Here is a 16,505-nt window from a genome sequence, read left to right on the forward strand (position 1 = left end):
CATAGAAATAACATCATGAAGGCAAGAAAGACTCAACGATATCATAACTACAAGCACAGAACTACAACATCATAAATATGAGCTACATGTACAATTGGTAGGTTCCTGGTAGACACCGTTCAATAATCACCAGCTAATAATCACCAGGTGTATTTTGCCAGCCAGTAGGTACCCAAATTATGAGTAATGTCTAATGAGGCTGTTTAATGTGGTCGAGGCACCTCCTCGAGCACGGGACCCCCGTTTTACGTCCCTCCTGGAAGACGATTTCGTGGAAAGCTTCGTGAGGCTACAGCAATAATCCAGGCGTCCTTGGTTGGTCCCCCATCCAAGAACTGGACCGCGCGTTGCTTAACTTCCGAGATCGTGGGATCGGGTGTACCAACGCGCCCCGCGGCCGTAGCAATAGAGTAGAGCGTCAGAGAAATTATGCCTGACTGAGTCTTACACCAGGCAGAAAGTATTGGGGTATAAGGGCAAGTATTTGCTGGCCTTATATTTGGGGCATTCTGTCTACGAACAATGGTGTGAAAAATCTTAGGGCAAAATACATTTTTCTATAGACTTGTATGATATACACTTGTATACTGTATACAAAAAGAGCAGAAAAGTGCAAGTATTACGTTTGGATCTATTTGACACTACAAAACATATGGTTCTAATGGTTCAGAAGAACATATGATTCTGGCTAACAGAATTTGTGGTCCATGTATGGAACCTTTGGCAAATTTGGGTAGTGCTGGTGAACCTGGTGTAAGACACAGTCAGACATGATTTCTCTGACACTTTGCTAGCTATAGCTCTGTTGGACTGTGTCTACCAGGAACCCAGCAGTTTTTTTCATCTAAACCATCCAGGTATACTTGCCACATTCTATTCTTCCTGTCTATATATCTGGACTTTCCAGTGCTTTTTGTACAAAGTTTTCCAAAGAGCAGAGTTTCCTGGGCTTGGTGGGTTTCCCCTCCCCAGCCATTTCTGTGGCCTTCATGTCACACAGGCGTCACAGAAACAACTGGGGAATTCTGTGTTGGAACTCCTGGAGATTGTTGGCTGGGACTGGGAGAGGAAAGTATCGTTTTGCCTCTAAACAGCGCCATGCACATTACTTCTCTTTTTGTTGTGGGAAGGGCTCTCAGACAATATGCTGTTCTAGTTGAAGAAAGATTCAATAAAGAAACCAACTGTGGTACTTTCTTGCTGGGAGAAAGGCCTACTAGTACCTTCCAGACAGAGTTATATCCCCACTTCCCCATTGAAAGGGCGAGCCAAGGGACAGGGCTGGCAGGCCAGGCTGAGGTCTCTGACAGGGCTAAAGAGGTGCAATTACTATGCCTCTCAATCAACTATTCTGTCTCCATAGGAGCGCCTGTTGCAGGTTTCAGTCTTGGGCAGATTGCTCTAGAAGCCCTGGGGTGGTGAATTTACAACATTGTACAACAATGATTGTATAGTGATTTATAATGGCATGAGTGGATGATGAATGTGGTACTAGAAAGTAGATTCAATCTCTCTTTTTCCATGTAGGAACTTTTTGTATTCATGTTGAACTGGAAATGATGTCTATCCTATGGCAAGTGTTACCACCAGTGAGGTCTATCCTGAGTGCCAGCTTCCGAAGTGATGCTGGCTCAATCCTTTCTCTTGTTAACCACGGTTAGCAAAATGATTGAGCCAGTGGTCACTTTGGAGGCTGGCAAGGCCGACTTTACTTTTTGCGTCAGCGGTGAAATTTCCCGCTGTCGGGACGCCGCTATCGGGACCGCTTTACACTCCGCCCGGAAATCTGGCAGGACACCCGCCGGAAAGTCTACCCGTAAAGATCGCAGTTTTTTTTTAGCTGCACGCTGTCAAATTGAACAAACTTTCATTTTTTGTTTGCTTACCGCTTCCAAGTGATTGAAACTTCAAATATGTGACTTGCATAAGAAATACAAGTCCCTGACTATGTTGTTGTTTCGCTGACATTTCCAGTAACTTTGACGGCAAAATTTTAAATAAAAAAGCACTTTAAAAAGCAAACTGTTTGATAGAAGATCCCTTTCTTTCAGTGATAGCTACGCACTGAAATAATCGCCTAAACCTTGACTCCCGCTGTCGGGAGCCCGACGCGTTCTCTTTATATGCAGTTTGAAGTTGTCAGGGACTCCTGCTGAGCCTACGGGCGTACACTTCGGAGTGGACGGGAGAAAATTTGAAGACAGCGGGATTACGACGACGGGAACTATCTTTACACAGGGCTCCGGCTATCGCCAGTCCCGCTCTCGGGAAAACCGTAATGTAAAGTGTGCCTAAGTGAGGTCTGGGAAAAGGAACTGGCCAGTAAAAATCCTGACAACTTCTTCCCCCACAAACCATTGCCTCTGCTTGGAAAAATAAGTAAATCAACAGTATGGCCCCCCCCACACACAAAAAGTTTTAAAACTTGATAAATGCTTGAAATGCAATATTGTGTGTACCGACAGTTGTGTGGCAAATATCTGAAACACTAGGGTTGAGTAGATGTGACATTGAAAACACTACAAATTCTAAAACATACTGCTAGCCAAAGGATTAGAAAATGACCCTGAATATAAGTGCCAATGTACATTTGTACCAATGAGGGTTTAAGTCATAGAACAGAACAAAATGGAATGTACGAGGGTGAGTCAGAAAGTAATGCAAGTGGTTTCATAACAGAGTCGTTCTTTGATCGAATGATTTGAAATTTTGCACAAAGGTTAAGACATATCTCCCCTTGAGATTGAAATATCTAACTTTGTTGCTCATTATTTTATGAGTGATTGAGCTGCTTTCAAGGTGACCACACCCTTGGTATCCCGTCAGAAGAAAAGTGAGGTCCAATCAACGTACAATTAAGAATATCCCTAAACCAATTTTTGCCATTGTAGGAGACTAAGCCTGCACATGTAATAAGCTGTATTTCTCTATACGCCACATGCTTAATTTCAACTCTGAAATCAGATCAGTTTGTCTTTTTTCGTTGCTGATGTAGAGTGAGGTATACGTGGTCTTCAGGGTCATGAAATCTGCGGTGTTATGATTAAAACTTTCTGTAGCCTTCTTTTCCATCAACAAAGAGAAATGAAACTTAGCACACTTTTTGGCCTTTAAACAGTTAATAACTGTGTAAAGTTTCGTTTCTTTGGGGTAATGGGAAAGTGGTCTTTTAACCAACAACTCACGAACTCGTGTATAAATCCAACAGCTCTATAACACAACTTACTGCATCCTAGCAGCTGTAAATAAAGAACCATTACGAGTTTAGAAATGAAAATTGGCACGCAACCTAAAGAGACATTTGGTATCATACATGTATAATTTCAACCTCCTACAATGATTTTCAGTGTGTCAGATTTAGAGGAATTGATAGTCTGACAAGCTACCAAGGGTGTGTTCATCTTGAAATCAACTCAGTTGCTCATAAAATGATAAAGACCAAATTTAAAACATTCAATCTCAAGAGGACATAAATCTCTACTTATGTGCCAAATTTCAACTCAATTGATCAGAAAACAAGTCTGTTATGAAACTACTTGCATTACTTTCTGACTCACCCTCGTATTAAAAGGTGCATGTACAGAGGTTCAGACAGCTTAGAGAATGACTTTTTGAAATGTTTCACACTACCAACAAACGACAAAATTGGTGGCAATAGATGAAAATCATAAGCCAAAGTATTTCAACAGATGAAATGTAGTTTATTGCTATTTTATATTTTTAAATTTGTATCATTTTAGAATGTCTTTCCCGGCAACTGTCTTTCCATCATAGTTTTCCATTTTGACCTAATTTGGTCAAATTCTCCTTCAGAATCTACTGTATTTGTTAAAGATTTTTTTCTTTATCTGTAGGTTCTGTCCCCATAATTAATGGCATATATTTCTTCATATAACTGAATTATATCAATGAGGATCTTCATGATCAAGTTCCTTCTTTCTACACGTATGAGACAACAACAATGCAGAGCTAGTTGTCTCCAGCTTTCAATGTTTTGTCCTTCAGCTTCCACTCATTGTTGGGGATTGGAAGGCTTTAGTCAGTAATAGAAGTAGTGGACTATTGTCCAGCTTTTGATTTTGATTTTTTTAGATTCAATTGGAATAAAAACATATATTTTCTTGTCATGAAATTCATTATTTTTGGAAGGACAGGGGGCAATTTTTTTGTCCCAGCAAGCAAAAATCCCATTCCAGGACTGAGGGACAGGTCCAGCTGAAATGTACACAGCTCAGAGATTGTAGTCTACTGTAATCTCCTTTAGGGATTTCAGTTGGCCTTTATGTGACCTAGCATCCTACAAGGCTGGTAACCGTGTCCACCTGATTTAACCCCAGCACCTAGGGTTTCACTGGCCAGAGATTCCTGTCACTTTTGTCCCTTCCATTTGACATGCCCAACAGCTGGGAGTACATCCTTCTCCAGGCTTTGGCTGAAGTTACAATATATTTCAGTATCATTTTTGTCAGCTCATATTACTTTACAGTCTATCTTATTAGACAATTGGAATGATTATCTAAAAAATTATGTATGTTAGCTAATGGACTACATGAATAAAGTATTTACAAAGTATCCACACAAAATGTTAAGAAACACTGTAACACAATCCTCCACAAGCCTGCCATCGAGTCAGTTGACCTTCACAGGGAACAACTGCCATCCTTTTCCATTGTGAGAAGGAGCAATCTAGACAGAGTTTTTCCGCAGATGTCAGGAAAAACTGTGTCTAGGTCGTGCTCTCTCTGACCCTACATGACTAGTAGTAGATCTAGATAGAATGGACACCAGGGGCACAAGTTTTTTTCTTCCTCGAGTGCGTTATTGCAATGCTCATAATGGGGACATCTGTGGGTCAAAGCATAAATGGTGGATGCTACAAATCTGTCCCGGTGAAAGTGGAGCAGCACAACAAAACAGTTTTAATACTTGCCCAACCTACCTGCCCTCACTGCATGAATAAAAGCAAGGTTGTCTGCTCATAGGGAACTTTGCCTCCAAATTTCTAACCTCACCTGGCTTGTTTATTACTTTATTTTGACTTGCATTGATCAAAAACAGGCTGAGATATGACTTGACTGAACTAGCATGGCATTTGCAAAAATTATGCAAAATCATTTTTCCAAAATCATACTGTTGTTATTTCTCTATGGAGCAAACATGTCTAAGTAGATACAAAGGCTGTTAATTTAAAGCAAGATTACTATTATTCACAAATTGTACATGTACCGTTAACTCTAGCATTTCCACTAGAAACTTATTGAACTGTACTTGTTATTCTATGTGTGTCTGAAGTCTGGCCCAGTGAGGCTGAAACTTTGGCCTGGTAGGCCAGTCTGAGCTAGACCCTAGAGGAATCATAGAAAATTGCAGTTTACACGGTACTTGGGGGCCCACCTGGCCAAATTTAGACTGGTAGTCTGTGTTGTTTTAGAGCGCTCTGGCCGTCTGGGCCATTATGAGGTCAGACTCCATGTCCCAGATTTTGGCCCGGTAGTCCCAGATCTCTGGCCCAGCAGGCTGGGAGATCAGACTAGTAGGCCAAACTGCCGGCCACCCAGGCCATGTGCATTTTCAATCAATCATATCTGGAGTTATGAACATCACTGACATTTGATAATTGCATGACTAAGTGTCTAATGGTGAGCTCTTTAAACTAATTCCAAACTTGAGAGCTTACAATTTGCATTACATGTTTTTCCAAATTGTTGGTGTTTTTCAAAATTTAAACTGACCAGTGTAAGTTTTTCCTTTTTGTAAAACTGCTCTCCCGAGACAGAAAGGCATTAATATGCTATGACATAAGTCATACTCTTCGGCTATCGTCACATCATATGCCCGTCCAAAACGGGGCCCGGCTGGGCTGTTTGTAGAAACGGAAATAGAGAATCTGATATATACTCTATTCTCTTTATAACATCGTCTTGTGTAGTTTGGTGTCTTGTATACTTTTCGTTTCCAAAAGCTGCTCTGCCTGGCCTTGTTGGAAATGTGACATAGGCCATATACTAGGCATACAGCATTTGTGGATGATCATTACCTCCATGAGAAATGGAGGTATAGTTTTTGGTGTGTCTGTGTTGCAAATTACTCAAATCTTGACTTGACTTGCATACGTAATGAGGAAAAATCTATATATAGTGTTTTCCATTATAGGACTCAAAGGCGTGTTGTCGCCAGATAAGCGTTAATTGGCTACTTACAAACTTACATGCAACCGTCACCATTGATAGTACATGTATTAAGTTATTGTTTTGTTTTGTTGTGTGAAAGATGACAGCAATCTGATTTGTGCCACTAAAAGTTACCTGGTGAACAGAACCTCCACTGGCCTGAGCTTGACATATATGTGGAGTAGCCAGCATAGCTGATGTTTAGGGGGTCCGGATCCACCCACTGTATGAACGGGTCGATCTCGTTGCCGCGTCCAACAGCGATGGTGCCATCAGCCCAGGTTATCCAGAACCTTCGGTATTGGTTTGGAGAGTTGATACCTGTGGAAAAATAGATGGTTGTGAGACTGTGATTACTTAACAGTTTAATGTTGTGTGCACGAACATTGTGCATATACATGTATAGAGACATACATACATACACATGTACAGAAACACATATTCACAGATTATATAATATATAGACTATATGATACATATATTTATCTATATAGACTATATATAATTATATATAGTAGTTACATTATGTAGTTACATTTTAATGTTTTGTTCTATGTATATCTATGATATAAAAACGGGTCTTAGTGGCAAGTGTGCAGATGTTGCCACACTGGCAGCACCAAATCCGTAGGTGTTTTTTTGCACCTTTAGACAGATTAGCCGTGGAACTCAATGGAACCTGTATCACTGTATCTGACCCTTACGTATGCACCTCCCTCATGTCCTCAATGAAAAGCTTTGAGCTTCTCATAAATGAATAAAGATTCAGACAAAATATAATATTATTATATTATATTATATAACATATTATATTATACAGTACTATATACAATGTATATTCATGTTTGGAAATGGTATCTAAATTGTAATCCTATCGTTATTATAAAAGAATGTTAATTGTTACCAAAAGTGTGCTGCAAAGATGTTATTGTTAAACACAGTTGATACTGGGTTATGTTTGTAGGTATTTTTGCCCTTTGTTTTGATTGATATCATAGTATGATATACGTGTATTTACAACAACAAAAAGCGTCCAAATGGAATTTTCTGTGAATATTGTATCTTCAATTTTACAGAAGGTACATTTCTTTTATGTAGTAAGAATGTTGATATTGATAACCCTTAGTGAAAAGTTTAAACTTTTCACTATGGAATTTACCAACACAGATGAGCTTTCATTCGGATATTGATACGTAAGTACCCTGTCCATGTCAAAATCCATGTGTATTGTCTCTGTTTTTGTTAGCAGGGCTAGCCCTTTGTAATAGCCACAGGCTAGTTGGGCTGCCCTGGCTGTGCATGCTGAACAGCCAAACCAAGAAATAAAGAAATACCATTAAATATACAACCTACCTGGTGTTTGGGCCTCAGCTTGTACCGCCCCTAGCTTTGAGCGACGTATGACAGACTTCCTGTTACTCCAGCCACCAATCACTACCTCATACATGTCGCTGAGATCCTGGTTCTGTGCCGATAGCGCCACGTTAACGTCGCCACTGGCCTGCACTTCAAACTCAAACCGTGAGCCCGTGACAGGCGGAAGGTCCCATCGGTACCGGTACTCTGCATCTGTACTTGTGGTACACACTGTGAAAACAACACAAAACGGTCATAGTAAAATGCTAGACTGTCTTTCAACAGAAAGGAATGCACGGATCAAATTTGCAACAACCACTGTTGCCTTCTTCAGGATCAATACTGATGGCCAATCACCTCAGAACGTGGACAAACATTTTAGTCCAAGATCGTTTAGTTTGTGACATATGTAGTTGTAGAACGCTACCTTATTTGGCCTACATGTATATAACAGAAAATCATGGATTAGTTATAGGTGCATGTAATTTTTTCCTTATATTCAAATTGAGTAAATTGCAGTTCACATTTGAACATGAAAAGATACAAGACTTAGTGCCAAAACTGACAGACGTCCTTTAAGTTAGCCTTTGTTTCTAGATACATGTGTAACCGGGCAATCAGGCGAAGTCAAGAGAGGTGACAGGAAAGACCCCGGATGTTAAAGTTACAGTTCTTAAGTTGAGACAAGTTAGTAGAGAAGCGTGCCCGCTAAGAGTTTGATTACTGGATAATGGATAATGGATAATTTTATTATGTATTGTATATGTGCTATGTGTACTTTGTACTTTTATGTCCAGGATTACCTGAAAAGCAGGCCGATTTCTGGCCTGAGAATGAGATGTAATTACTGGTAAAATAAATAAAGTGAAAAGTGAAGTGACTAGTAGTGTTAGAGTTACGCGACAAGTTACTTGCAGCCTAGAGGATGACTGAGGTCAGAGAGAAGCGCCAACAGCAATACAGATAGGAATCCTCCTTGTTACACAATCATGCACAAAAAGAATGAACACTTCTGTCTTACCTCTGCATGTTGGAACAGGACCGCTCCAAGCTCGGTTTGCCTGGCACCTCACACTAGACGCTCCTTCCAGCTCGTACCCCTGGTTACAGGTGAACATCACCTCGTCATTGTAGGAGTTCACTCCGGTAGGACTCTGCGCTCCGTTAGCTGGGGGAGTCAGCGCTGGACATTGGACAGCTGAAATGATAAACAAAGGTTAATTAGTTCTGATTGTAGCATCTGTTGAGCTGAAACATACATATACTGGAGAATGATACACAACGTTCACCGTTTCGAGCACGACGCAGCAAACAGGAATTAGGAGTAATATGTTGAAGATAATGGCCCCTGAGACATTAAAAAATCACGTCTGGACATTATGGTCGAACAAAAACTATTTACAGGTCAGGGGTCTTAACCCTTGATATTTTACCCACAATTCCTGCATCTGCACATGCGTAATCGGACCGGCTAACGTGCTTATGGATTGCCACCAAAGAGGACAGAATCTTATCATTTCAAGGTCAACACAAATATCAAAATAATCCATCTAATATATATATGCCTTCTAGTCTGTTGTCAGCTTGATACATACTGAACTGTAGAACTGACGGATGATCTTAGAATCACTAAAAGTACTGTACACCCCTACTTCACCCGTCGTGTACTCAAGTCGTGTTGATGTTGATAACATTTTCAGTTTCTTATCATAATGCTATTCTAAATAACCAACATTTGAAGGGGCAAAACATAATAACAACACCTTGTACAAAAAAAAACTTTAATTCGTATCACAATAACCTTTAGCCCTCGATCACATACATTGCATAATTAATCGTCATTAGGATTTCATGGCTCATGATAACCTTTCAGCCATAATAGTCAATTACGACGATTATATCCTGGCATATAATTTTATCACTCCAAGGCATATTGAGGAAGCATCATCATCCAGGCGTGCTGGTTGCACGGATGGCCATGACTCTCTTCCTCCCTCCTTCCCTATCCTCCCTCAGGAAGCAAACTTGCCATACCTTCAGGACTTGTAGTTGTCAAAGATGTTGTCGCAACTGGTTCCATTGTAGTGGTCACAGGTGGGGTTGTTGCAGTTTCTGCAGGGGCAAAAATGCGCTTTGGATGATTACATGAAATGTTTGCCCCGTAATCGTATGGGGTTGATGTAACTTTTGGTGTCAACGGGTGGCTAGATCTGGCATATAATTACATGGAGGAAGCAAACTTGCCATACCTTCAGGACTAAGTCTTGTAGTTGTCAAAGATGTTGTCGCAACTGGTTCCATTGTAGTGGTCACAGGTGGGGTTGTTGTAGTTTCTGCAGGGGCAAAAATGCGCTTTGGATGATTGCATAAATTGGTACCGTTTGCCCCAGGGCTCTTAAGCCAGCTCGAAATTTTTTTCCGTCAGCCAATTCCCATTGTCACAAAAACACCATTCCAGGAGTTAGAGAGACTGAACTGAGACCTTGAAAAATGGGTTTTTAACTAGAAAGGCCGACATTTGCTTGAGAGCAAATGCAGCATATTTCAGCCATCTCCCTCCCCATGCAACAACAGGCTATTCCAAAATCACCCATGTGCAAGAATCGAACACTTTTGTTTAAAAGTCACTTCCACTAATGGCACTTAATGACACCCAAAAATGAATCTTACAAAATTCCTAGTGCAAGAATGGACTCTTCCAGTGCACCCCATGTGAATTTGCACAATAGACCAGTCCAGAAATACTCTCACTGAAAACATGGTCAAGGTTGAACTAAGCAAAAAAGGCATGAAAAGGTAAAATAGACCAGTCCAAAAACACTTCCACTAAAAATGGAATATTGAATTATCACCTTTCTAAAACTAAATTTGAAAACATCCCCATGCAAGAATGGACTCTTTTTGCGATGCCCCTATGTAAAGTGGTGCAGTCCAAAAATACATCCGCTAAAATTGGACTTAATCACCAAAGTCCAAAACATGGATTTTAAAAATCCCCCCATGTAAGGATCGACTCTTCCAGCACAACCTATGTAAAATTGCAAAGTTGACCAGTCAAAAAATAACCACACTGAAACACTTTGACATATCAAATCACCAAAGTCCATAAACAATTTTTAAAAAAAATGCCCCCCTCCATGCAAGAATGGACTCTTCCAGTACACCCCATGTAAAAGTGCAAAATAGTCCAGTTCTTAAATACTCCCATTGAGAGACATTAAATAATCAACAGTCGAAAGATGAATTTAAAAAATATGTACCCCCTCCGTGCCAGAATGGACTCATCCAGATAACACCGGGCTCACTGATTGGCTGCCAATCCCCTTCGGGATGTTGACTCAGGCTACGTGATTGGTTGCCTCTTTAATCAAGTTACTAGTATATATAGACATATGCACATGCTGTCTTCAGGTGGGAGAGGTCAACGACCTTGAGGTCGTTGACCCTCTGGCCAGTGGAGAATTACTTAAAAAGTACCCAAATATATCATTTTGAAGTGGTTTATGCCAGAAATTATACATGGGTCATTTGAATGAATATCTAGTGCACCTATTTACCAAAATGTAGGTCATTTGGTTACAAGACCAGGGAACAGGAGCCAAAAGCGTACGTTTTTGGTCAAACAATGGCCAAAAAATTCCAAAATTAGGCATTTTGTTGTACCGTATGCCAAAGGTGTCAATGAATTCATGTGCGCATATGTAGACGGCACTCCTATACCAAATTTCAGGTCATTTGGTTGTAAAATGGGGGTATAGGAGCCAACAAATGTCATTTCTGGGGCAAAAAATGGCAAAAAATGCCAAAATTAAGCATTTTGCTGTACCGTATGCCAAAATTGTTTTTGGAATTTTGTGGGCATATGATCAAGGCACCTCTGTACCAAATTTTAGGTCATTCGGCTGTAACACCAGGGAACAGGGGGGCAAAATGTACATAAAAATTGCAAAAAACATGAATAAAATCATTTAAAGGAAGATATGGAAAAAATGAGAAAAAAGCATCTGGGTATTGACCCACTCTACCCTTGTGCCAAATTTCAAGTAATTCAGTCCAGGAACGACGGAGTTGAATCGATTTGAAGATTTGACAGGAGAAAGAAAGAAACATTACGAATACTAGAAAGGCCGACATTTGCTTGAGAGCAAATGCAGCATATTTCAGCCATCTCCCTCTCCATGCAACAACAGACTATTCCAAAATCACCCATGTGCAAGAATCGAACACTTTTGTTTAAAAGTCACTTCCACTAATGACACTTAATGACACCCAAAAATGAATCTTACAAAATTCCTAGTGCAAGAATGGACTCTTCCAGTGCACCCCATGTGAATTTGCACAATAGACCAGTCCAGAAATACTCTCACTGAAAACATGGCAAGGTTGAACTAAGCAAAAAAGGCATGAAAAGGTAAAATAGACCAGTCCAAAAACACTTCCACTAAAAATGGAATATTGAATTATCACCTTTCTAAAACTAAATTTGAAAACATCCCCATGCAAGAATGGACTCTTTTTGCGATGCCCCTATGTAAAGTGGTGCAGTCCAAAAATACATCCGCTAAAATTGGACTTGGACGTAATCACCAAAGTCCCAAAAATGGATTTCAAAAATCCCCCCATGTAAGGATCGACTCTTCCAGCACAACCTATGTAAAATTGCAAAGTTGACCAGTCAAAAAATAACCACACTGAAACACTTTGACATATCAAATCACCAAAGTCCATAAACAAATTTAAAAAAAATGCCCCCCTCCATGCAAGAATGGACTCTTCCAGTACACCCCATGTAAAATTGCAAAATAGTCCAGTTCAAAAATACTCCCATTGAGAGACATTATATAATCAACAGTCCAAAGATGAATTTAAAAAATATGTACCCCCTCCGTGCCAGAATGGACTCATCCAGATAACACCGGGCTCACTGATTGGCTGCCAATCCCCTTCGGGATGTTGACTCAGGCTACGTGATTGGTTGCCTCTTTAATCAAGTTACTAGTATATATAGACATGTGCACATGCTGTCTTCAGGAGGGAGAGGTCAACGACCTTGAGGTCGTTGACCCTCTGGCCAGTGGAGAATTACTAAAAAAGTACCCAAATATATAATTTTGAAGTGGTTTATGCCAGAAATTATACATGTGTCATTTGAATGAATATCTAGTGCACCTATTTACCAAAATGTAGGTCATTTGGTTACAAGACCAGGGAACAGGAGCCAAAAGCGTACGTTTTTGGTCAAACAATGGCCAAAAAATTCCAAAATTAAGCATTTTGTTGTACCGTATGCCAAAGGTGTCAATGAATTCATGTGCGCATATGTAGACGGCACTCCTATACCAAATTTCAGGTCATTTGGTTGTAAAATGGGGGTATAGGAGCCAAAAAATGTCATTTCTGGGGCAAAAATGCCAAAAAATGCCAAAATTAAGCATTTTGCTGTACCGTATGCCAAAATTGTTTTTGGAATTTTGTGGGCATATGATCAAGGCACCTCTGTACCAAATTTTAGGTCATTCGGCTGTAACACCAGGGAACAGGGGGGCAAAATGTACATAAAAATTGCAAAAAACATGAATAAAATCATTTTAAAGGAAGATATGAAAAAAATGAGAAAACAACACCTGGGTATTGACCCACTCTACCCTTGTGCCAAATTTCAAGTAATTCGGTCCAGGAACGACGGAGTTGAATCGATTTGAAGATTTGACAGGAGAAAGAAAGAAACATTACGAATACAATATATTTCACCATACCTATGGTATGGCTGAAATATAACTAGAAAGGCCGACATTTGCTTGAGAGCAAATACAGCATATTTCAGCCATACCCCTTCCCACGCAACATTGGACTGTTCCAAATCACCCCTGCGCAAAAATGGAACATCTTAACAGTACATTATCCCCCAAAGTGGACTGGTTTTGTGAATTGATTCCAGGTCAAAACAGAGCTTGCTTCTATTTTTCAGAAAATGACAATAATCACACCTTCCATTCAGAAAATTTTCATCATGATTGAAAATTGTTGAATGACTTCATGTAATGTCATTACAAATTTTCAGTACGATAACTAGGTGTAAGTATAAAAAAGTATAAGGTCCTTGTGTTGTGGGTACATTCATTATTGCAGTGAACATTTTTATTCAAGTAGGGCATACGATTTAATAACTATCAAGCAGGTGCAGGTACAGTCAAACCTGTATTAGGGGCCACCTCTACAGAGGGGCCACCCGTCCATAGTGGCCACTTTTTGTCGGTCCCTTGGGTATTTTATCTACAAGTTGCCACCTCTATACAGAGGCCACCTGCCTATAGTGGCCAAATTTGTCCGGTCCCTTGAGTGGCAGCTATAGACAGGTTAGACTGTACTGTGTAGTAGGAGCGTTTGTTTTCTTCAAGCTGTAAAACTGTTAAACTGTTTTACTTTGTATGCAATCAGCCATCGAGCCTAATCTTATTTTAGTTTAACAACTTCCTGCCAGACTCGGAAGATACGATTGAACCTTGTTCGAGGATTTCTTTTCGGAGATCAGTCTGTTCATACCCTGGCGCTGAGACTGTTTTATTGGGCTGAAACTCTGGTAGTTCAAAGTTACTTACAATTTGAATGTTCAAAATTTATGTCAAACAACAACAGCACATGAAACACCTACATTTGCTCTGGGGAAAATACATCACTTTTCTTTCCAGTCCAGTGACAGAAATGTGGCCACTATATAGACAGGTGGTCACTATAGAGAAAATGCTGATCTGTTGACTGGGAGCAATACGCTACACATGATTTCAGTACACTGATCTTTACTTATATATAAACATTGCACAGGTAAGCCAATTGTTTGGATGTACAATTAAGTTCAAATGATTCTGAAGAGAAATATTGATGAGAAAGTAATCATTTTCACCACTGTCTAACTTATAATTACGTATCAAAACTAAACGCAAACTGTCTAACTAACGCACCTTTCGCCGACTTGATCAAAGGGCCGCCGGCTATCAATCAAACGCGGCTGTTGATTAGACTTAGAGTTTCAAACAGTCGTGAGCCAGTTGACAGCGAGCTTCATGCTACGTGATGTATTACATTACTTGGACCTTCTTTCCCACAGCGGTGCTTCTACAAAATATTTAGACTGTAACACTGAGTCCCACATGTTTTATAGAATAGAATTTGACGCAGAACAGCGTTTTTTGCCAGGCATTTTTCTTGAAACATGTCCGTGGGAATATCAGCGAGGCGGCGACGCAGGGCTATCAGACCGTCAACAAAAGTCGCACGGCGGCTAACGCCGCAACGAAGATACTAGCGCTATAAATAAGCCCTTCAACTAATTATAAGGATGGCAACTCGGACAATATTTACAAGTACTGTTGAGCTAAGGAAAGTTTGTTGTTTATGAGGTTTTAGTTGTCTTTGAAACTTTGACCCAAAATATTTTAAGTCAAACTGCTGAAGAGAAGTAAGTGACTACTACGATCATCGTAGATATGACCCTAAAAAAAGGATAAAAGAAGCATTCTCAATAGTCTAAAATGCAAGGACTGCGGCCCCCGGGCCACTGTCCGACGCTTTGAAAAATCCTGGCGAGAAGTCTGTACAGCCCGAGTCTTCAAGTTACCGTATTGTGTGGTCCCGCTTATGAATATTAATTAGCCTTCGTTTTCCCCTTCGCTGATTGGCTGAACCATTAATTGAATCAACTCTTCCTGTCGGCTAGACGCAGGTGCAGATGTCGGCTCCGTGGGGTGAACGTCCGAAAGGTCACGGCATGGAGAACGAAAGAAAAACAATTTCCCCTAAAAAAAGTGCTGTAATTAAGCCTTTTACAGTACTTTATGCCAAAAATTTTACTTGGATCATTTTATCAACTATCTTATGCCTATCTATACCAAATGTTAGGTCATTCATTTGTAATGGCAGGGTACAGGGGGGCAAAATATATTGTTATAAGACCGTCAACAACAGTCGCACGGAGCTAACAGCGCAGTGAAAATACCATCGCTAGCGTTTCAACTTCGGCTGATAAGTTATAAGTACTGTTGAACTCAGTAACGTTAAAGTTTGTTTTTAGTTGCCTTTGACGGTTTGACCTGAAATACTGTTACGCTTAACTCCTGAAGAGAAGTTAAGTGACTGCTGTGATTATTACAGAAATGCCCCTAAAACTGATACAATAAGCCTTCTGAATAGCCTAAAGTGCAAGAGTTTCAGGCGGGCTTCGCCACCCTGGGACCCCCAACGGGGCTCTGCCCCTGGACCCTGCCGGGCCGGGGCCTTCGGCGTTCTTCGGCGGCCCCCGAAAAAAATTCTGGCGGGAACACTGCCGTATATACGGAATAGTGGGGCCCCGCTTATGAATATTAATTAGCCTTCGCTCTTCGCGCACAGGTGTGGACTCCGTGCGGGGTCACGGAAGGTCACGCCAGGAGGCCAAAAGAAAACAAATTACCCCTCAGAAAAGTGCCCAAATTAATTATTTTAAACTAGTTTATGTCAAAACTTTTACTTGGATCATTTTACCAACTATCTAATGCCTATCTACACCAAATTTCAGGCCATTCCATTGTAAGACCAGGGTACAGGGGGACAATATATTTTATTTTGGTCAAAACATGACCTTTAAACCTCAATAAAATCATTTTAGAGGCAGATATGAAAAAACTGAGAAAAAAAGGATCAAGGTATTGGCCCATTCTACCCCTGTGCCAAATTTCAGGTCATTCGGTCCAGGAACGGCGGAGATGAATATCACTTTGAAGATTTGACAGGAGAAAGAAGAAAGAAAGAAAGAAACATTAACGGGGGCCGCCCTAAGACGGTTCCCGTCCTAAGACGGTACGGATTTTTTGCTGATCTTATTATCCATAAGTACACCGTGTTTGTTGCCACTGACTATGCTGATTACAAAGGTAAATAAACCAAGTCCATGCACACAGCTTTAATTTGCATTCCAAATTTAACATATTTACTTCATGTTTTGAA

At 40.4% G+C, this 16,505-nt stretch overlaps 1 protein-coding gene across 1 annotated transcript in view; it reads right to left on the reverse strand.

Moving 5' to 3' along the window:
- The window catches only part of LOC118428599, a 50,319-nt gene that overhangs the window by 31,937 nt on the left and 1,877 nt on the right, over positions 1 to 16,505 (reverse strand). Inside the window, exons 2-6 of the mRNA XM_035838700.1 lie at positions 9,776 to 9,859; positions 9,561 to 9,638; positions 8,548 to 8,724; positions 7,524 to 7,757; positions 6,306 to 6,491 (exon numbers count right to left, since the gene is read on the reverse strand). Of these exons, the coding sequence (XP_035694593.1) occupies positions 6,306 to 6,491; positions 7,524 to 7,757; positions 8,548 to 8,724; positions 9,561 to 9,638; positions 9,776 to 9,859 (759 nt within the window). The remainder of the gene's footprint in view (positions 1 to 6,305; positions 6,492 to 7,523; positions 7,758 to 8,547; positions 8,725 to 9,560; positions 9,639 to 9,775; positions 9,860 to 16,505) is intronic.

This window comes from Branchiostoma floridae, chromosome 13 (genome assembly GCF_000003815.2).
Source record: "Branchiostoma floridae strain S238N-H82 chromosome 13, Bfl_VNyyK, whole genome shotgun sequence".
NCBI lineage: Eukaryota > Metazoa > Chordata > Leptocardii > Amphioxiformes > Branchiostomatidae > Branchiostoma > Branchiostoma floridae.